The 22439-nt window shown below is 37.0% G+C and overlaps 1 protein-coding gene across 5 annotated transcripts in view; it reads left to right on the forward strand.

The window, feature by feature from the left end:
- CTNNA2 (catenin alpha 2) overlaps nt 1–22439 on the forward strand; it is a 1370089-nt gene that overhangs the window by 1331958 nt on the left and 15692 nt on the right. For 4 of the 5 annotated variants that reach the window (XM_013007524.3, XM_045283854.1, XM_045283855.1 and 1 more), the window contains one exon: nt 7800–7943. The exons of the other annotated variant lie outside the window; for it this stretch is intronic. In XM_013007524.3, the coding sequence (XP_012862978.1) occupies nt 7800–7943 (144 nt within the window). The remainder of the gene's footprint in view (nt 1–7799; nt 7944–22439) is intronic. 5 annotated transcript variants of the gene reach the window in all.

The following is a 22439-nucleotide window of genomic DNA, read 5'->3' on the forward strand; positions in this document are numbered from 1 at the left end:
GTGGTTTCTCCTCAGGAATATACGAAAGCCCTCAATAACATATACTTTGTTAGAGGTCAAATTATCTAAGACAAAATATATGTGGATATGTTGTTTTCCTTTTACCAAGGAAAATGGTTTGGATTTTAAAACAGAGAGCTAACAATTTGGCAGTTTGATGCTGGCATGATGATGATATTAAGTAAAACTCGTGCATGCATAGTTATGTACCATGCCAGTGTATTTATGTTTTATGAAATGCTACATGTACAAACTGGAAAAGGCTTCTTCAGTTTTATTTGCCCTTGACCTGAACGGGGGCAGAAAAATACATTACGCCATGGGAAAGGAGATGCACGAGCATTTCACAGGTCCTGATGGGAGTCAGAGAAGCAAAGCAGTCCGTAATGTCTGCCCAGTTCTATATCTTCTTGGTTACACAACTGCTCTCTAAGGAGCTTTATTAATTTGCTGTCTGGGAATCAATTTTTTTTTTTAACTCATTGGCTTCCTCTTTTCTCAGTAACCAAAAGGTGCCATGCTTGATACATGAATACATTGTAAAGTAGAGGATGCATTTTTGAGCATGTAGGACTCAAGCGGTACCAAGTGGCAAATGGAAAAACACAGCCAAGATTAAATATCAATAGAATGACAGAAATGTTCAATTGAAAAGTGGAGAAAGCAATCCTGAAGATAAAACAACGAATTAGTCTTATAAGTTAAATTCATTTACTTGATTAATTTATTTGCTGGCTTATGTACTACTCTCAAGGCAGTTTGCTTGATTGTATAACAAGGAGTGTTATTAAAAGTCAAGAAGAAAAACAAAGCATGAAGTAAGAAAGGTGAGAGAGAAAGAGGAATAAATGAAGGCAGGGAAGTAGGGAAGACAAAAAACAGGGCAATGCAAAATATAAATTAATTCAGTTAATTAATTAATGCACTGTAATAATTCAGTACGTAATGTCCAATAAACATTACAGCGTTATATTCATCTCAGAAAATTATGAAATATTAAGATGTTATTTTTAATATAAATATGTTCTAAACCGATAAAGATAGCCCAAGATATAGAAATTACCTGAATGTCGGATGATCATGCTTTTGACCGTGGTCAACTGTAAGATTATTTACTGGGCACTTTTTAGCTTTAAAATGAGAGATATACACCTGGGTCTGTGAAATAAAAAATATTCCATGACCTTTAAATTTCTCTATGCTTTGTGTGTTATTTTAAATGAGGTTTGAAACACTAAGGTGGAAATTTATAATTATGGACATTGGATATCAAGCATTGTGACAAAATTAAAAACTCTGCATAATTAAAAAATTTTGAATCTAGCCAGAGCCCTATTGTAAGCAATGAAACTAGCACAGGAGCGCTATACTGTTCTCAAGAAAGTAATTTGCTGCTCAGGTCAGAAATGGTGGGATTCCGCTATACTGCTCATGAACATGGTATAAGTGTTCATGAATGTTACTGCATGTAAATAGCTTTCTTCATACTAATAAAATCGTGGAAGAACAGAGTGAACCATCCGGCTGTGCGAGCAGAGTTGGGAGGTAAGGGATATCAGTGTAGAAGTCCTCTGTCTGCGTGACTGGAGACCTGAGCTACTGGGGAAAGAGTGAGGGGTCTGTCAGGTAGGCGGTAGTTTCTGACAGGGAGCTCTATTCCTTTTGTGCTTTGTCATTTAAATTTCCCCTTTCCAAATCTGAATCTCTCTCAATTGGACTGTGAAGATAAAATTGACGAGGTGAGCAAGTATAATTTGTGACCCACATAGGACTTAAATTGGCAGAGCAAATATAGAAAATCAGGGGTCAATGGCACTTTTTATTTGCTCATGTTTCGCATCATCAAAAACTTAATTGGACTCTAATTAAAATCAAATTGAATATTCATGATGATTAAAGAAATATACTCGTAAAGAAATTGAAAGTGAAAAATTCAGATGAAACCTACCTGAGATCGGTATTTAATTAAAAATTCATAGGGGTATTTACACACACACACACACACACACACACACACACACTGTGACATTTACTGCTTTACCAAACTAAAAAACATAAAGCAGAAATAGAGCAAAATAATTCTCAACTGTGATGTTCTCTGATCTGATATAATTTATAGTTTATTTGCACTATGCACTACACATGCACACACACACACTTGAGGGGCTTTTTAAAAGTTTATAGAATTAAAGATAATGAAATGATTATATGAACTTTTGAAACCCCTTCGGGCGTGTGTATTTTTTTTAATTGTCGGTTGTTGAGATGAGTATTAAATTTTATTTAACCAGTTCTGTGCTTTCCCTCCCCTCAAAAAGCCATTATTTAGTAAAAGGATGAAACAGGCATTGTAAGAAGCCTTATTACTAGTTATATAGACCTTTATTTACCATAAGCAATGACTTCTGGGTGGAAAGAGTCATTTTAATATCTTCTGATGCTGTCTAAAGTAAATTCTTGATTATCTCTACTGATCAACAGAAAAGGGCCAAAGTATTAGCTACTGTGTTTCTATTTCCATTTGGGTTCAGCCTGCATTTCTGTGCTTCATGTGAACATGACAATATGTACCCAGGGCAGCCACAAGGCTCAAAGGAATTTTATCTAAGGGGTAGGTAGTTCATTAAATATTTGGGCTTAAAGGATCTTTACTCACACAGGCAGATGAGGAAAGTCCAGTCCTATAAAGAGTAGATGGAACCCTGATGGTGTAGTGGTTACGCATTGGCCTGCGATCCACGTGCTAGGCAGTTCAAAACCACCAGTAGCTCCCTGGGAGAGAGAATGGGCTTTCTACACCCGTAACCACTCTCAGAAACATCGCGCCCCGCAGAGGGTCACTGTGAGTCAGCATTGACTTGATGGCACTGAGAAACAAGGTGGGAGACTTCAGATCACAGACCTGGAAAGAGGGCTCATGGCAACAGTCTGTGGCCTGAGGGAAGTCAACCAGGAATTTATCACTTGCAGAACGGCAGTATTTCTTTGCACACGCCTTTTTTGCCTATTTCACTTTTCACCCCCAAATTGACCTTAGACCTGTTATGAGAGTGAAATCATAGCTATTTGAATTCCTGTTCCTGCATGCCCTCCTGAGTTATTATTTGTATCAGCGTGCCTGGTCAATGATATTTATACAACTCAGATTATATAAACCCTCAGAGGGAAATTATCCTTGAGTGCTTTTTCAGCACAAATTCTTTCTCCAAGTGTTATAAAAGTGACATGAAGTGAACTCAAAATTATTACTTTTGGAGATAAATGAGAAGGGTAATTTTTATTTTTTTAAAAACTGAAGTGTTTTTGGATGTTGCGCATCATAGTAGTTCTGTGTATGTCACATGATACCTCTACTGCTGAGGTCCTGAATTCAAGCAGCCTTGTGGTGCAAGGAAGATCGGAGTGTGCTTTGTTCTCAGACAAGCGCTTTATTTACGTGCTCCGTGGCAATGATGCTACACTTGTCATCATGGTCTTACTGGTTTTATGCATAGGAAAATGCTTTAGAATTTCAATGCTATTTTACAATAAGGAAAAAGGATTCCGGAGCTAGCAGATCCGGACCTGGGAACTGATGAAATCACCCCTGTTTGCTGCCATTGAGACACAGATTGAACTAAGTCTGATCTGCTGATTGAATTGGTTTGGTTGGGCCACCGTGTTTCATGGGCTGAGGAGTAATTGCTGTTCTACTTTGAACATATGATTGCTTAAAGAGCACAGAGAGGGAGTGGCCTTTCCAAAAAGTATCTCAGCCTCAGAAACATAAAGGCCATTGCTTGTCATTCAATCAATGAGCTTTCTTTTCTTTGGATTGTAAACATTTTCCATGTTTAAAGAACCTCTAGTTAAAATCTTGAAGGCAAATAATTCACACCTTCATCTATTAGAAATTAGTGTCTTACATTTTATATCCCTAGGGTTATTTGTCAGAAATGAATAGTGATCATGGGTGGGAACCCAGAAATTAGGCAGATAAGGTGCCGAAACAAGCAGAGCTGGCTGCGTGCATTGCAAGGTATCTGTGAAGCAGAGGCAAACTATTTAAGAAATATTTTTATGAAGTTTTCATATGTTATATATTCCAATTTTGAGATACTGTCCATATGTGATAAGTGTTTTATTTCATGCTAAAATATTATTTTTTGGGTGAATATCTCCACTCTAGAAGGCACAATGCTACATAGTGAGGTGAATGAGGCATTTAGGTTTCTTCATTGCTAAAACCAAATGATTTCTATAGAAAGTATAAATATTTCCTATCCACTGGGTTTTTTATTAAGCTCCGTATTGTACCTTCTTTTTACCCCATTCAGTGTCTCAGTTTAGTGTAGCATTCTTAACTACAGTAGTGTGGTGTCTGTTGAGCCTCCATGTACTCACTGATTTTCTTGGTTTACGGCACTTCATTCTAGAAATAAAAGTGTGCTTAGCTTACTGTTAGCTACAGACTATCCCAACAGATTATTTTTTGAAGTGCATTCTCCAGCCTCATTTAAATGATTCATAAAATATGACTTGGATCACAGACCTTAGAAAAGAAATATGTGGCACATTCTGGCTCATGTATCTTACAAATAGGACAGGCTGCTGGATGAGCCTTGGTTCCGATGTCGCTGACTGCTTGAGAACACATTGTCTTACTCATCTTCAACTGCCGTTTCGCTCCTGGGCAGTGAATGTATTTCACCTTTTCATCACAATCCTGTTTTCTTGACAGCAAGCTTTCCTCATTTAGGCTTTTAATCTTTTGCCTGTGGTTCCACTATCCCCTCTTATGACTTTTCTATGGACACCTTCATCTGTGCCGATTTCTTCCTGACAATGAACTTACCTGCAACTGTGGCTCGGGGCTCTGCCAGATCTGTAGATCATGAACACTGCCACCACCTTTCATTTCCAAATCTATTTTACAACTTGCAAATCCACTTCAATTCTATTGGAGAGAGGGAGAAAAAAAGGAAGGGAGAAAACGGGATAAAAATTATTCTGGAAAAGTCCTAGTCAGCATCCTCTTTGAAAAACTGGGTACTCTTTGAAACCCACCAGGGCATACATGAGCTTCCACTTTAAAATAAAGTTACCTAGAGTCTCTTTATGTTACAACTTCCTATCCGATTCTGCTGCTGTCAACATGAATCAATGTCTATTGTTGAGAGAAGTCTACTGAGCAATAACATTGTCATCAAGTTGAGCACTAACTGCCTGATCATGACTTCCATGATGCCTTACTTTGTAAATGCGTCTCTTCTTTTGGGATATGCTCATAATTCCACCTGACTTTTCTTAATCGTTTATTCTAAAACTTAAGCAAACAAACACATGAAATCTATTCCAAAAAGTGAGAGTCCAATGCTACATCTCTTCAGTTAGAAGAAAAGCATTATCAGAATTGTCATACCAGGTTCTCTTGACTACTGAAATCCCGGGATCCATTCACATCTTGTCTTGAAGGGCTACTCCTCCAGTTATGTGATATCACGGGAAATGATCATCAAATTCATAATATCAGTAACACTTCATTCTCATGACAAGTGTCAAGAGGCTACACATCCTAAGAAGAGTTAGTAACGAGCTGATGCTCGCAGTGTTGTTTTCCCTGAGATAGCATAGCTGCAGGCACTAGTACCATCCAGCGTACTCAATTCACCTCAAAGATCAGCACAGTTTACCACTCTGCGTCCTTTCGATGCAGCCTAGTTTTGCATTGGGCTCCTGAAGTAATGTTCCATTTCAAATAACCAACAGGGAAGGGATAAGAAATCAAGGCCAATGGATTATAATCTTAGTCCAGTTTTTTTTAATATTTTAAAAACTGTTAGCTCCATTTTAGCATAATAAGCTTATATTGAGAGAAGTGTACTTTCTTTGTGGGTAATAAGAAAAGTTAATGTGTTTATTGAAGAATGGACAATTTTATCATTTTGTCTTAAAATAATGATCTTTACATTTTGGAAAGAAGGCTCAAGTTAGCTTCTAATACATAACACACAATTTTGAAACTGAAATACTGATAAATGGCTAATGAATTCTTTAGAATAGGAAAATCAGAGGAAGTCTATAAATCATACAGTTTTACAAAATAAAAATAAATAAATAAATTAGCATGAACCAACTAATCAATTGTACAATTTGTAAACAAAGAGAAATAAAACATATTGGGATAATTGCTTATGAAATTCTAAGCAATAGAACATGTTCATGTGGAATTTCAATTTAGACTTAGAATTCTTGATATTTGAAGGGGGAAAAAGAGCAAAGAATGTATATTCAGAGCATCATCCTTTTCTCTAATAATTAAAAAAAAGATAATATTTTAAAAACATAATTTTTTTTATATTCAGAAGATATTTTTATTTTCTATTGATTTAATTATATATTAAGTGGAAGATGGGAGTGATGTTGCCAAATCTATAATCAGCTTTGATTTAGTTAACCACCTAAACTCCAATTTTGCTTTATTTTAAATTATAACTATTTTAATACAAATATGTGTATAGTAAGCTTTAAATAACAAGATTAGCAATAGGACTATATGAGTTTTTTAAAAAGTTTAAATCTCAAGTAAATAATTTTATTTATTTGCATGTAGAAATAGGATGCTGTGCATTGTAAACTATTATTTTGAATATTTTACTTTTGCCAAAAATATTTCCTGTTAAAAGAGATATTTTTATTCTTTATATTCCCTACTGGTCAATGAAGATCTGGCTTCCATAGAGATGTTTTTTTCCGAACCTGTCTGTTCTTCAATATCACCCATTACTTTTGTTTTGCCATAATACCTGCTCACTAACTCTGAGCAGTTCCGAAAATATTTAAACTCCCAAATATCCATTGGTTAATAAAAAACACAGCATATTAGTGTTTCCCATATTATCCCATATTTTGTACTTTCCTAAACTAACTAAACCCAGAGGTTAAATAAAACTATGACTATATAACAATAGCAAAATTGCACGTGACCAAATCTTTAATCAATTATTACTTGGTCACGTAACTTTTCCCTCTGAGCATGGCAGTCCAGGAGATCTTGCGATCGCAGACATCTTTCCATTTGATTTTTCTCCAGTTTTGAAGAGATATATATGCCATCTTTAGATATATAATATTTTTGGTACTTACAGAAGAACTTAATCAAGATCGTCAGTATATTTATGTTGCAGAGAAAAGTTTAAGAAAAAGTTCTAAAGGAGGAAACAGGCACTGGTTATTGGTTTATCGTTTTAATTGTACCCTTCACACAACCCACCATAGGGTGCAAAAAGGAAGAGTAAATAGAGTTGCAATTCTAGCAACCATGAATGCGTTAGTCTTCAGTGAGCCCAGTGACAGAGGTAAGTATCCCTCTAGAACTGTGTACTCTCTCATGCGAAGAAGTTGCAGTCTTAATGAAGGTCACACAGCAGGGCGATGGAACCTTCAAGAAAGGCATCTGGAATCCCTGCAAATCGTTCCAGGCTTTAAGAGCTGCAGCCCTTGCTTTCGCTCTTGGTGATCTTCAATGCTTTAAATAGGGGATGCATCCCCTTTGACCCCAGAAGTGTTGTCCCCTACAGTGCCTGATAAGGCAGGATGCTTCTTCATCCTCCTCCCAGGCAGCCCATGTGTCTGTTCAAGAGAACCAATAAGCAATCCAAATGGCCTGGCTGCTCACTATCAAGGAGCCCTGCACTTACCTCTTTCAGCATGTGATTCCTTCATATGCCTCCCTCTTCCCTTCCCAAGTAGGCTATGGATTTTTTTTTCCCCTTTGCTCTCTCTCTCACTTTCTCTTTTCTGTATCTCTCGGAAATCAGACAGGAGTTCAGAGCACTTTCACTACCTTTTATGAGGTAGATTGTGATGTCATAGATGGGGGCAGGGCTAGTCAACTTACTACCCACCTCCCAACCTGTGCTGAGGGAGCTCCAATCGGGAGTGGAAGCAGTGATTCCTCCATGGTGAGTAACTTCCATTTATAACCTAATATTTCTCTCACTGTCAACATTATTTCTAGAGGCAGGGGTGGTTTCATGGGAGTGAAGATAGTACCTCTCCAGCTCTCTTTACTTACTTTTAGACAACTAAGGCCAGAGGACCAAGTTATTCTTTATGTGAGTCAGGAATTTCACACCCCAGATACTTTCTTCAAGCATGGTGTAAGCTTAAGAAGTGAAATGGTATTTTCACTTCTTTATTTCACAGTCCTTTTTCTCATTGAGACAAACTCAGCCTATGAAGAATGAAATCAATTTGTAATACTTTGATGAGCTTCTTGGAAGAAGGCTAGTGGGGAGGATCCACCTTTTTGGTTTGGCAGGCATCAGGGCCACAGAATACCATTATACCAGAGCATCAGTCTTCCTTTCTAAAATCGTGGGGTTAAAATATGAGAAAACTGATACTTAAGGAATACGTTTTTAAAATATTTTTTTGGTGAATAAACTCTAATGCAAAGACTAAAGATTTACTTTTTTAAATGATAAAAGAAGTGATTGCTATTGCAAGCTGAAAGATAGAGCCATTCCAAGATGTAACAACCCCATTTGATAGATATTTTATTGTTGTTCTTGCATGCTATATTACTGATGCTATTTTATAGGGTCTCTTGGTAGTTAAGAGCTGTGAAAAGCTGCTGTTCTTGGTTTCATTTGGGTTTCTATTATTACAAATAAGTTCTTTTACATGCTTTAGTAGTTAGAATGAAGAACTCAACAGGAGTGAGCAATTTTCTCTGCTTCTCTCCTGGCTCTTTCCTATTAAGATGATTAAAACTGTCAAGATATCAACATATATAAAGGACAAAGGACTTTCATGGAGGTGCTTAAAGTTTTAAGGGTGCTAAAACATATGGTTGTATTTTTAAAAGGAATTGACTATAGTGAAAACTTGCTACTTTATACTGGGGTATAATGGATGTATTCTAGTGTGAATCATGGATTTTATGAAATATAAAAAGAAAGTATCATTCATTCTTCAGTATATACATTTCTATTTAACCAAGTGTGGCCACTGATGAAGACAGAACTGGGGGTGGATTAACATCAAGTCTTTTCCTTTTCATCAGCATTACCTCTGTTTTGTGTATATAACCCTCCCTCCCTCAAATTAATGGTGGCATCAAAGCTGCTGGTAGCCTCTTTGGTAGCCCAGAGAATGGAGTACTAATGCTGTTTCCCCACGTAATCTTTTGAAGTCTAAAGAAATGATTTGTCTTGTAGAGATGTCTGACCAGATAAGGAAAATAGGGCCCTAAGTGTACAATAGGAAGGTTTGTGTGGTAATCACTTGCAGTTAATCTAATATTGCAATGTAGCAATTGTGCCAAAGTTTTATATGTTGGGTTATCCCTCTTAAGGGTCTGGGCCAGTTTCTATTAGAAGTGCTAGATCCCTGAAGCATAGTTAGAAACAAAACTTCAGTGCCAGAAAAATCTAATGTCTAATCAGAGTTGAAGTTTTTAATGTTTTTTATCAACCCCTCATACAGCTGCCAGGTAAGAAATGCTCATATTTTCTAAATCCTTGGAACACACAATCATCTTTAAACTTCGTGAGTTAAGAACGGTTGTGTTGTGCGCTTGTGCAAAATCAGAGAGTTTCTCATGGAATGCCTTGTGCATGCACTTGTTTATCTTCATGTGCATGTTTCATTGCCAGTGATGTTCAGTCTGTTTTTTTAATCCATTTGGTATGTATTAAAAGTATAATTTTGAAATACATACATATATTGTGTTCTATAGGAGACAATGAGGTATAAAAAATGTTACATTCATTTGGGTCTAGTTAGTTTTCTATCATTGATTAGTCATTGAACTCAAAGCAAATTAATAAGCCTTTTTTGAGCCTTGGTGTTCCTAATCTAAAGGGTCTACTCTAAAGTATCCCTGTCAAAAAAATGTAAGGTTTTATTATACATTTTGTAGAATTAGTTAATTGGGAAAGTATTGAATAATTGATAGGATATAGATTTTAAATTGGATATAGAATTATTCAAATCAGAAAAATAATTAGCTCAAGCATTAAAATGCAACTCTATCTGATGTCTAGTTACGTGGTTAATGATAAATGTACATTAAGCAGATTATTTTAGTGAAGAATATAATTTGATTAATCTGCTAAATCTAAACCACTTAGAAAATTTTATGTGAGTTAACATCCTCTGAAGAGAAGCCATGCCCAGGATAACTAGTCACATGTTTATATGAAAACCTATTTTTTTAATCCTTAGTTGTTTTGTTTCAATTAGTTGATAATTTTAAAAAATCCTTATTATTAGGTAATAGATAAAGGTAAATCTCTCTTTGAATTCATAATTATTTTTTATATGGCCTGGTAATACATATAAAATTCTTACAAATGCACTATTCCAGTGTGGTGTCATGAAGGGTTGATGAGCAAGAAACTTGTGGTACTATGTGCTTGAGGGGATGAAGAAGTATAAAGCCAGGTTCTTATACTTGAAGAATATACAACCTGTCTTGGGAAGTTAAACTCATGCTAAATGCAAAATTAGATATTAAAGAGTGCTCAGAGACTAAGCAACATGCCTTTGGTATGGGATGGACTAGATCCCATAGGAACTCTTTCTCAGGAACTGAGGCTTTCAAATAACTTAGACAAGAATGGGATAGATGAGTGCTGCTATGTCTAAGAATTATAGGGAAGCATTCCACGTTCTCAAGACCACAGAACTATAAAAGTAGCTGACGAGGTTTGGAGGTCTGATGTGACATGTATCAAATCAAAAGCGATTTTTCTTGGTTATCCACATACTTTTCCTATGCCCCTTTGTCCTTCATTTGTTGACTTTGCAACATAAGCTGTGAGTGCATAGGAGAACTCAGGATGCTGCAGGTAAGTACACAGCAGTTACTAGACATGAAATACAGTTACACAGCCATGTTATCAGCTAGACAAATATCTGATCCCGGATTGTCTCAACTATGGAAGAGAAATAAATAAAGGGCAAAACCATGGACACAGGGATATTTTAGCTCTGAGACATTCTGAAGGAAGTAGAAAGGCATTGTCATCGACAGGTTTAGAAATGTTGTGCAGTGATTCAGTGTTCATAAGCAAATGATATTCCCTATACCTCCAATGATTTTCTGAAGCTAGAAATGCAGAGAAATAAGCAGCGTGCCAGGCTTTTCTTTTCTCAAGCAACCAGTGTTGAGAAAACGTGACCACTCTGTAAAAGTGCACTTGATATGCAACTCTCTTCCCTACTAAACATGGAGAAAGGTTATTGACATGGAAGTGATTTGCCCACATTGATCAAGAGGAATGCTTGTCTTAGAAGGCTACATCGATGCTGTAGACTCACAGATGACTTGCAGTGTGTACTTCGTATCAATTGTAGAGCATTGTTTTCATATGTTGTACCTTCGAACTTCCTTCTAAGAAATCATTTGGGCTACCTAACAGAGTATCACCTAGTTTCTTTCCCAGGTACTAAGGATGCAATAAATATATAAGAACATAGTTTAGATCACTCAATGGAATATCTCAATTTCTATCATGATATAAATATTAACTTCTAGAATTTATTATTTTAGGAAAATATTACCCAAAGCTCAACTTGCCTATATGGTTTGATGAAGTGATATGATCAAAGTCAATTATACAAAGCTAAATGTTCTCTTACGATATCTCAAGAAAAATGAGTAAAAATACATATAAGATTTTGTTAAGCAGTATTATTATATATTATTAAAGGAAGTTATGATGCCGTGATTGTTTGTCCCAAGAAGACAATGACAAGAATATCAAATGTTTTCCTCCCCCATCCATGTTTCCAGAGGCTGTTTTAGAAATAGAGGATTAGTTACCCTTATAATTTAACAGGTATTTATTGAATATATATTAATAATATTCTTTGTCCCATGAGTGATGGGTACATAGATGCAATTATCATGGAAAACAGACCCATACCCCTAACTATGAAAATTATGTTATTTTTAAATTTAAGATATATATATATATATAATATATGTGTATATATATATATGAGTCCAAAGTGATATGGACATTTATCTAGACCTTCATAGAGGGTACTTTGGATGATGCATCATAGAAAAGTCAATACAATTTTTCCAGGTGAAGAGACAGAGGACTAGATCAGGAAAGAAGAAGGCCCATAGCATCGATGTGTGCTCTTACAGGCATTCTTGTGCTGTCTAGGACTGAAACTTTCAGAGAAGACTGGGGAGATGGAAGGAAGTACAAGATGAAGTAAGGTTGAGGTGAAATGTCAGAGACATTGATTATATTGAGTATTTTAAAATATTCAATCAACTCAAGCTTTCCAATCCTAGTGGGGGCATGCAAGGAACCTGTGAAATGCAGAATTATGGGGCACCCTCAAAGCCCCTTGCACTATGAACTTTAGGCAGTCAGTCCAGGGAATCAGTATTGAACTATCCCACTTCCCAACACATAGCATGGGATGTTTCCAAGCCAATATTTCAGACTCATTATAATACTAGATTCTCAGTAGTTTCAAAAATAATGATTAAAATATGACTTAGAGTACAAGATTTGGAGAAAAGTATTCAGTGGTAATTTAGGTACAGTAATTAATTGAGAAAATTAATTTAAACTTTGACTAAGCATGTGAAATAACATGCTAAGAAGGACAGTTGGTGAGCATGAACATTATTAAGTGATGCTGTCATATATCCTTAAAGAAAGCATGGGACTAAATATTTACAAAATGCCACCGATGTTTCCTTGTCATGCTTCAGGACAAGGAGCTAATGAGGCCAATAGTAAAGCTGTTCCACATCTCCCAGTGTGTGCCAAGATAAGCAATACAGTCAAAAGTCCTATATATATTACAATTCCTAACAGGAAACGTCAAGGTTGTATGCCAACTTGTGGCCTAACTTATACAGTCCATGCTGAGAAGCATAATTTCATAACCAAATGAGTATGTGTGAGCCAGCCATCACTTGAAGTGCTGTATTAGTTTGTTTTTTTCCCTTCATGGACAAAAGCTGTTATCCTACATCTATCAGTCCATAGGAGTTGAAGAAGTGATCAAAGTTAGAAGAGAGCAACATTGGAGAGAGATTTAAAATGCAACTGAAATGTGAGCATGAGGCTTGGTCTGGGGAAAGGAGCGGGATCACATGGGTCTCAGACACAGCAAGAAAGTCTGTTATGGATTTAATTCTAAATTGTTTTACACATAGTTTCTCTATTCCACAAAGAGGAAAGCATGCCATACTGTTCTATTTAAGAATTGCTTTGCCGGGCAATCAAGATTTGATGGTAAACTATAAATATGGCTTGATGGCGACATAGCCCACCGCCAACGTTAGGAGGAGAGAGAATCCCCGCCAGCACCCACGAGGTTCCGACATACCTGCAGGTTACATTTCAGACTATCAACTCTGCATCACAGATAAAACCACTTATCAACCCCCATCCTAGTTGAATCTTGACAGACAATTTTCCTACCAGGGACACATAAGCTTGTCATTGTCCTTCTTACAAGGGTCCAGCAAGCACAGCCCTGGAGGCCTCTGAGAAGTGTCAATAAGCATTGTGTGCCTCAAGGGCTGGCATTTTCTCTGAACAAAGCCAAGCATAGAACAGTCGTAGCTAAATGATTTTGATTGTCACACATCTGAAAGAAAATATCAAGTTCTCTTAAAGTAGATGCTAAAATTATGAGCAAGTATAAATTATAAGACTGGACTATGGAAGCCAACCCTGTCTCTGACCATTTGTGTGGGTGTTGGAGTGGGCCACATTGCTAATCTTCATGAGTTTTTCCTTTTTTTCACATATTGGGATAGTAATGTATATTTAGAGGAACAATTTTGCACAGTAAATAGCAGTAGTTATTATGACACTGAGATACATTGAGGACTTATTACATGCAAGCACTGTAATATGATTTTAAAATCCACTCTGAAGTCTTTTTACAATTACTCTGTAAAGAAAAACCTATCATAATCATTTAAATTATTACAAATATGAAGTTTACAGGAGTTAAGTAATTTGCCAGAGGAAGCAAAATCAGTAATTGATTGATACACTGTGGTTGCCTCCAGGAAGTCTTCTTGATATCTCCCACAGCACAGAGTGGTTTCTGTATCATTGCTTTTAAAACACTGCACTGTAATAGCATAGTAATTATCTATCTACCAACTAATCTGTTCAGGAGCCCTGGTGGTGTCGTGGGTTATGAATGGGGTTGTTTGCAATAGGGTCATCAGGTAAAATCCGCCATCTGCTGAGCAGGATCAAGATAAGGCTTTCTGCTCACATAACGATTTACAGGCTTGAAAACCCACAGGGGCAGTTCTCTGCCCTATAAGGTCCCTATGAGTGCTAATAGACGCAATGGCAGTGAGTACGGCTTTTATTTTGTTTTAACTTGTCCTTAAAGATAATGTATCTAAATGCTCTTTACCTCCTGTCCTCAAATATATACAGTGTGTGATTAATAAATTAGCTTCCTCATAACCACCTCTTCCATTGTAGTATGATATCATTCTGAAAACTCTCAGTAAGTTATTCTGTGGTCTACCATTCATTGAAGTTTTTCATTCATTACTTACTACACGAAGACATTTGATTTTTTCTTGAATTATGAGATTTTCAAATGCAAAGATTAGCCCTCCCCAATAATATTTGTATATAGACAGACACACCCACATATATGCTATACATAATTATGTATATTTGTTTAAATATATGTTTAAACTAACTGAAATATTTTATAATTTACTTAAATTATCTGATACATCAAATAATAGACACTTCTCCCCACCAAAGATTAAAGTATATTATATATAGGATTTCTTCCATAATAGTTAATGAATCTAATTAGTAATTTATATTGAAATGAAATTGGAAAATAAGGATCTCAATAACATGGTTGGTTGTATTTGCCTTTCTACACTAGGGTGAGATTCAAGTAATTTAACCATCTGTCTGCAGCCCTGTGATCATTTAAAGTAGAAAAATACTGTATACCAAGAGGTACTTTATTATTTCATATAGTTAATACTTAAATATGAACAATAAAAGAAGCATACAAAACTGAATTATGTTATAGAAAAGTTTTTAAATATTAATGAAAAATATTAAATGGCACATGACAAAAGCAATAAGATTGTTACTTAAGATGGTTCCATACTGTTTCTTGATTAGTGTCCTCACCTGCAACATTCTTCACTTCTACTGAGCAACATCAGCTCTGTGATTTACCTTAACCATCTTTTCATTGTAAGAGTTGGATCTGATTCCCTTAGAGGTAGGCCAATTAGACCATAATTGTGTCGGATATATTAGAATCACGCGACCTCTCTCTGAACGTGTTATGTTCATCTTTCAAAACCCCTTTCAACTTCTGCTGAACTTACTGCAATTGTTCTTTGACAATATTGTTAGCTCTTTGAACACTCTCGGGAATTGCTTAATTCACTCACCATCTCATGGGTATTTGAGGCACAACGCAAAGTTGAAACAAATGACGCCCTCTGGTTATTTGACACTTTTTCTCTTTACACTATGTTTACTGAAGTAATAAACACAAGGGAATAAAAATGTAGTCGGGTATCAAAAATATAATGAATTTTATGAAATGAATAAATAAATATTACAAGCTTTGTTCCATCTGATTTTTTATATCTGTGAATGGAATGAACATTAGTATGGGCTACTAGAATACCCTGTTTCAAAGATGACCTTTAAAAAACAGTAAACCCCAAAATCTCACAGGCATCGAATTGATGACAACTCACAGTAACCTTCCAGGACAGGGTAACAGTGCGCTGTCGAACTATCACTGTTCACAGGCGTGTAAGGCCTCATCCTTCTCTCCCTGAGCAGAGACCCTGTTGGACAGATTTATACTGGACAAATTTCAACCGCCTGTAGAACTTCCTGTGATCTTTATGGAAATTGACTACTGCATTGTTCTCTTGTAAGAGGGTTTGAACCTCCTGCCTTTTAGTTAGGAGCCAAGCACTTAACCACTGGGATATCCTTCAAATAGTTAAAAATGTAAGACTTTTTTCCTCTTTAGTATCATATCTTTTGAGAGAATAATGTGAGGAGAGAGGCGTTGAGTTCGACTGGCAGATGAGGGCTGGTAATCAAGTCTCCAAGTACAGCAATGACCCCTTAGCCTATGTGGAACCTGGCACATTATGTAAGGTTAGCCTCGAGGGGGCTCCTATTGCCATTTGTTTAACTTCCATGAAGTGGAATGAGAATTGAATTCTGACTTATGTTTTCTGGCTTTATGACCTTGAGCAAACTGCTTAACCTCGCTGAGCTCTAGCTTTTTTTTAGCAGTGTAATTAGAATGATATCAATATTTACTTCATCGGCTTGTTACTAGTAACAAATGAACTAGCGTGTGCCAAACATTTAGCTCAGTGCCCAAGACCTAAAATTGACTGCAATCCATTGATTCTGACTCCTGGTGACTCTGAAGGACAGAGGAGAACTGTTCCTTTGGGTTTCCCAAACTGAACATCTTTAAACTTCCAACCTTGCTGTTCACAACCCAATGGCTCCCCCTCCAGAGCCAACAGGGCTCTTATCCAAGGTACAAAACCCAATGCCATTGAGTCCACGCTGACTCATGGACCCTGCATCAGATGACAGAGGCTGCAAATCTCCATGGGGGCAGATAGCCCTGTCTTTCTCCTAAGGATTGGCTAACGGGTTTGGACAGATGGGTCCAATGTTTACCCAACAGTAGCACTAGGTCCTTGAGCTGTACAACAGAAGCACACAGCTACTTTGATTTTAGTTATTATGTCTTTTTCCAAAGATTAGATATTCATTCTGATGTTGTAGGTGCTCTCGTCCTCTTTCATCGTGTTTGCTCCAGCCCCGCCTCTGAACTGACAGATTATGCCCTTCTGTCCTGGTGAAGGACAAGCAGGGAAGCAGCAGTGCTCACATTTCAGCGTACAGGAGAATCATCTGGGTGGCTGAGACACATGGAGACCCCTAGGTTCCACAGCCACAGTTTTGTAACCCGGAATTTGAAAAATGATCGGGACTTTGAACTCTATTCCTAAATATTCCTGATGCAGATAATTCAAGTGTCAGCTTTGGAAAACTCTGATCCAGGCAGTTGGGGGAAGAGAGTGCTGTCGTCTATGGTGAAAGCTTATTGGGACATAAAATCCATGTGGGTACCTTCTCTTGATTTCTTCTGTTAGACTAGTCCCGGGTTCCTAAGTCAGACTGCTATGATTCGGTTCTAGATCTTGTTACTGTTGCGGTAGCGGTGCTGGTGCTCGGTCACATAGAGCATGTGGCGTATTGCCTGTTGGCGGCAGTCTTGCCTTCTACCCACAGCACTTCAGTAGCAAACCCCCTCCCCCAGGTATGGCCATCCAAAAATGATCCAGAGATTGCCAACTTCCTTCTGGGCTGTGGGTGAGAACAACCTTGCCACTAAGTGAGAACCACCGTGCTGCTTCGAATATGGACATCTCACCTGGAATGAACAGTAGTGCTTGAAGTGGAGCATTTGACGTCATCCCTGGGGTTGACTTCAAGACGGCCAGCTACAGTCCTCTGCCTTATGATCCTGCTTTCAGAGGGACGAGGTGCACTACCCGAGAAGTCAGGCTATGGGGAACCTATCCCAATCATCGCCAGCCATAGCTTTCTTACCCTTGACGGAGTTTCAATCACTCCACCAACTTCCCGGCCGCTTTGCCCCAAAATATCTTATTGGGCATATGTAAATGTCTGTTTCCAATAGCAATTAAATGAGAATTATACTTAAAAGAAAGTTTTAAACAGGCAAAATGACTTCAGTTTCTTACTGTGTCCAAAGAAAATTACTGGGGTTATGGCAATTCAATTGTTTATAGAACTCCTTTCAAAAATCAAAATATGCCCATTTACTTTTGTTATTCTCACTTTAAAAGTATTATACGTTTAGTATACTCCATTTATACTATAGTACTTTACTAAAGAATTATATTATACTTTTACTCAGTGAGAATAGCAAAAGTAAATGCAATGATATAAAAAATATCACTTTAGCTACTCTCACTGAATATTTTCTCCTTAGGTGGTCATATAACAAAAACAACATTAGAGCAACATGTATTAAACATGTAAAATTGAAAAAGCAATGAGACATAAAGTGTATATTTATTCTTTGAAAATTAATATTAAGAACACATTAGGTCAATGGTATCCTTGAGACCGACGTTATTTATTCTGGTACTATTGAGGTAATAATTATGTTGATTGAGTCTGCACTGCTGGAATTAGTGCTAGGTGAGTCTTTGAAACAAAATGAGTTGTGACTAGAAATTGAAGATTTTCCATAGCTTTACTTTCATTTTTTAAAGAGAGATGGAAGGTTTTTAAAAAGTGGTGTTTGGAGATATAAAAGATATTCTTTCATTTTTTTCAAAGATGTAGCTATAGTATATTTGAAGAATTTCCTCTGCATTTTTTTAGTTTAACGGGTAAAGAAATAATGAGGCAACTTTTACATCTTATGATAAATGTGGTGGTGATTCAACTTTGTCAAAGGCTCTGATATAGGGACTATGCCTTGAGGAAACATTCATATGAAGCATGGCGTTTAGTAGGGGCAAGATACATGTCACACACTCTCCATCTCTTTAATGTTTATTTTTATTCACTGGTGAAAAGTTTTCATTTGCTTAGAAATTTAATAAGTATTTTTCAAAGTAGATTTCCAATTTTATAGATTTGAGATGTGTCCCCCACAAAGGTACCACTAATAACTTCACCTATGAATTTTAGTAATATTGTAAAGTATTTTCATTATTTGAGGATGCCCTGTCCTTTAATCTGTGAATCTGATATTTTGTATTGCTGAGCCCCTTTTGCAAGGGAACAAACTATATTCTGTCCATCCATAGAGGTTCTCTGTTGGACCAGGGAAATAATACATCCAGTTTTAGATAGAAAGGAACCCTCTGGTGCTTTGGCTGCATTTTCTCTAAAGTATAGCCACTCCCAGAGAGAGAGACTGGAATGTTCCAAACTAGGCCAACCCCTAGCAGGTACCCATGTGAGGAAATATCCTGATTTCTCAGGAGAACTACCTTAAAGCCCTTCATCTCTCTTTAGAAAGAGAAGAAAGAGGAAGATCTAGTACATTGCTATCAGCACTGTAGCTGGGGTCAGAGAACATGCGTTTGAATCCTCGGTAATCATTTTCATAGCTAGGCAAGTTCTTTCCTTCTAGATCTCCATTCCCTCATAGACAGATGGGTGGAGATCATGATTTCACAAGGTTATTGTGAGAATTAAGGAAGCTCACATATAAGAAAAGATTGGTTGGAATGCTCCATCGGATTTGAATTTGACAACTGAGCAAAAAAGAAATAAGGATTACTCAGCTCTTACGTACCAGTAAGGCTGCTTTTACAAGTCCAGTGGCAGGATTAAGCCAGTTCACACCTTTGCAGCAAAACTGATATCTAATTTCTCTTGTGTTCAGCAAGCTGGTTGTTACGATAGCACCTGTAATCAGGGTTCTCTCCAAGTCGGGCAGCTTTCTCATCGCCCAATGTGGAAACCACAAATTCACACTCCATACAGTCACCTGCTAAACAGCATATTCTAAGTGCCCCAGTATTATTCATTACATCCAGAGGAATAAAAAATTGGACAGAACTACGCATATAATATTTATTTGTAATATAAAATATAGCAACAATATTATTAAAATGTAATATTATTTCATTTAATAAAACTTGTTATACTTTTGATAAATTACTACATTTTTATTTCCTTGGGTTTGGTACTTCAGTCTACAACATAGAACATAAATAGAAAAAAATGCCAATCAATCAGAAGGTGACATGCTGTCATTCATTTCAGCTTTGTGTTATACCAGAAATTCCCATGAGATATTATGAGTGCATTCTACAATTCCTGAAAGTGTTCAAAGAGCTAAAAATATCATAAGAATTGTTGTAAGATAATCCAGCTAGACCAGAGGATGTACACTGGTACGGATAGGAGCTGGAAACAGGGAATTCAGGACAGATGAACCCTTCAGGACCAGTGGTGAGAGTGGCGATACTGGGAGGGTGGAGGGAAGGTGGGGTGGAAAGGGGAAACTGATCACAAGGATCTACATATAACCCCTGCCCTGGGGGACGGGCAAGAGAAAAAAGCGGGTGAAGGGAGATGTCAGACAGTGTAAGACATGACAAAATAGTGATCATTTATAAATTATCAAGTGTTCATGAGAGAGTAGGTTGGGAAGGAAGGGGGGGGAAATTAAGAGCTGATACCAGGGCTCAAGTAGAAAGCAAATGTTTTGAGAATGATGATGGCAACAAATGTACAAATGTACTTGACACAGTGCATGGATGATGTATGGATTGTGATAAGAGTTGTACGAGCCACCAATAAAAAAATTTTTAAAAAGAATTGTAAGATCAGCAGAAGCAAAAGGGTTTTTCTAAGATTAATGTAATATATGCAGAGATGAGAAATAGGCATACTGTTGCTAATATATCAAGCACAATGACTGCTGTCTTGTGGACCTGCCTCTGAAGGACTGGAGTCTTACTCCTGCGGTGAAAAGATTAAGGGTCAGTGTAAAGCCAATGATGCTGAGATAAAAGTGAAGAATGTTGCAAGTGAGGACTCCTATCAAGCAGTGTGGAAATATCTTAAATAAAAATTTTATTGTTTTATCAGGTATTTAATATTTTTCATTAATCTTTTAAAACTTTTTCTTATAATCTAGTTTTGCATACCTTTTATTTTTCCTATTAAGTATTAATTGTATGAAGTAATAAACTCTCTTTCAGTATGTTTTTAATATTAAAATAGCCATCAGGGCAGCAAACGAGTTGTTATATTATTGAATCTGAACCATATTGTGCAAAAAGAGACAAACTGCACTAAGAGCCACTCAATCACTCTGCCAAGCACTGGAGCTAGGTGTCCCTGCTTTCATCACAATGGATGTGGTGCTGGTGTTCATAGAGAAAATAGCAAAGAGCAGGAAGGCCCTTCTTATTAAAGACTCAGCCATCTAGCTACAGAGACAAGACCTTCACATACCTACACACACACACCCCCTTTGTTGATAAAACAGAAATAAGTAAGCAGTTCTTTGATTTCTATAAGAAATGCCTCCAAACTGTGCTGTAATCACCAAGAAGAGCTGCATGTGTGAGCTGGTGGCTAATAGTATGAGAATGGTCTCTCCTCAGTTTTTTGGTTGATTTTTATTTCTTTTTGAGTTGCATTTCATAACCTATCTTAAGGTCTCCAAGAGTATGGTTCCTATATGTTACTTAGTTTGATATAAATATTTCCTTACTATTTTCTCCTAATGGCAAAAATGAGAATGTGACTCTTCCCTTCTACCCACATGTCCTCCTTAGTCATGTCTACCCTCGGGTGAAATAAAATGACCTGTCTCCTTTGGGATTTATCCTTTTCTTAGCGCTCTAGGTTTGTGGTATACTGACAGTACCCTGGGCATCTATGTGAGAATCTGCCTATAGGCGAGTTTCCCTGGCCTGAGAAACCCAGGGGTCCAATAAATTGTGATGGTCTAAAAGCCACCCTCCAAGATGCTTCGTGACATGTGACAAGTTTCATTGTGACATATTCATTTAGTTTTAAAATGTTTGAAGTGTATTCTCCCTCATAAACCTCAAAACAGCTCTTGAAAGTATATTGATATTAGTATTATTTTCTCAAAGTTGAAAAAAATGGAAGCTCATAGAGGGTTTTAATGTCTCAGAGTTTCAAGAAAATAACAAGTAAAGCCAAGACTCAGGGTCATTTTCTCCATTATGCTGTCATGTACATTATACAGTGTAAGGGGGATGCTATTTCTTACTCCCAAATTGCTAGTAGTTGAAACAATAAATAACATATCAGCAGATGATGGTCGCAGCTATAACACGTATGTCTTCAGTTTTTATTAAGCTGTATTTGTCAGGCTCACCTCATTTTACAGTGACTAGTCCGTAGCAGACACAAATCAACTGTGTTGTAGATGTTTAGAATAAAAATGTTGTCTATTTGTTTCCACATAATTCTAAGATAAATGGGAAGTGGCATAAGAGGTGGTTAAGAATAAGGAGAGAGTCCCTGGGTCCTGGACTAAGCTAACATGCTTAGATGCTAATTAAAAAGGTGGATATTTGAGTCCACGTCAAGATGTTTCAGTAAATGAGCTTCAGTGTTTACTTTTGAGAATTCAAGCACTAGACACCCCATGGACGACAGTTCTATTTGGATGACAACTGGTTTAGTGGGAGGAAGAATTAGAAAAGTTGTATTTCATTGAATTTTGCGCAATACATAGGTGGCTCTTACAGGTATTGGTATGACAAGGAGAAGAGGCAGAGTATGCCCCGGTTACTTGCCTTGTTCAGGTATCATGGTAAAAGTGACGGGAAGTTTAGAAATTGGTGTGATAACTTCTTTCCTTTGTGGGTT

The sequence above is a fragment of the Echinops telfairi genome, unplaced genomic scaffold (genome assembly GCF_000313985.2).
Source record: "Echinops telfairi isolate 266 unplaced genomic scaffold, ASM31398v2 ScPeMD7_7467;HRSCAF=8505_1, whole genome shotgun sequence".
NCBI lineage: Eukaryota > Metazoa > Chordata > Mammalia > Afrosoricida > Tenrecidae > Echinops > Echinops telfairi.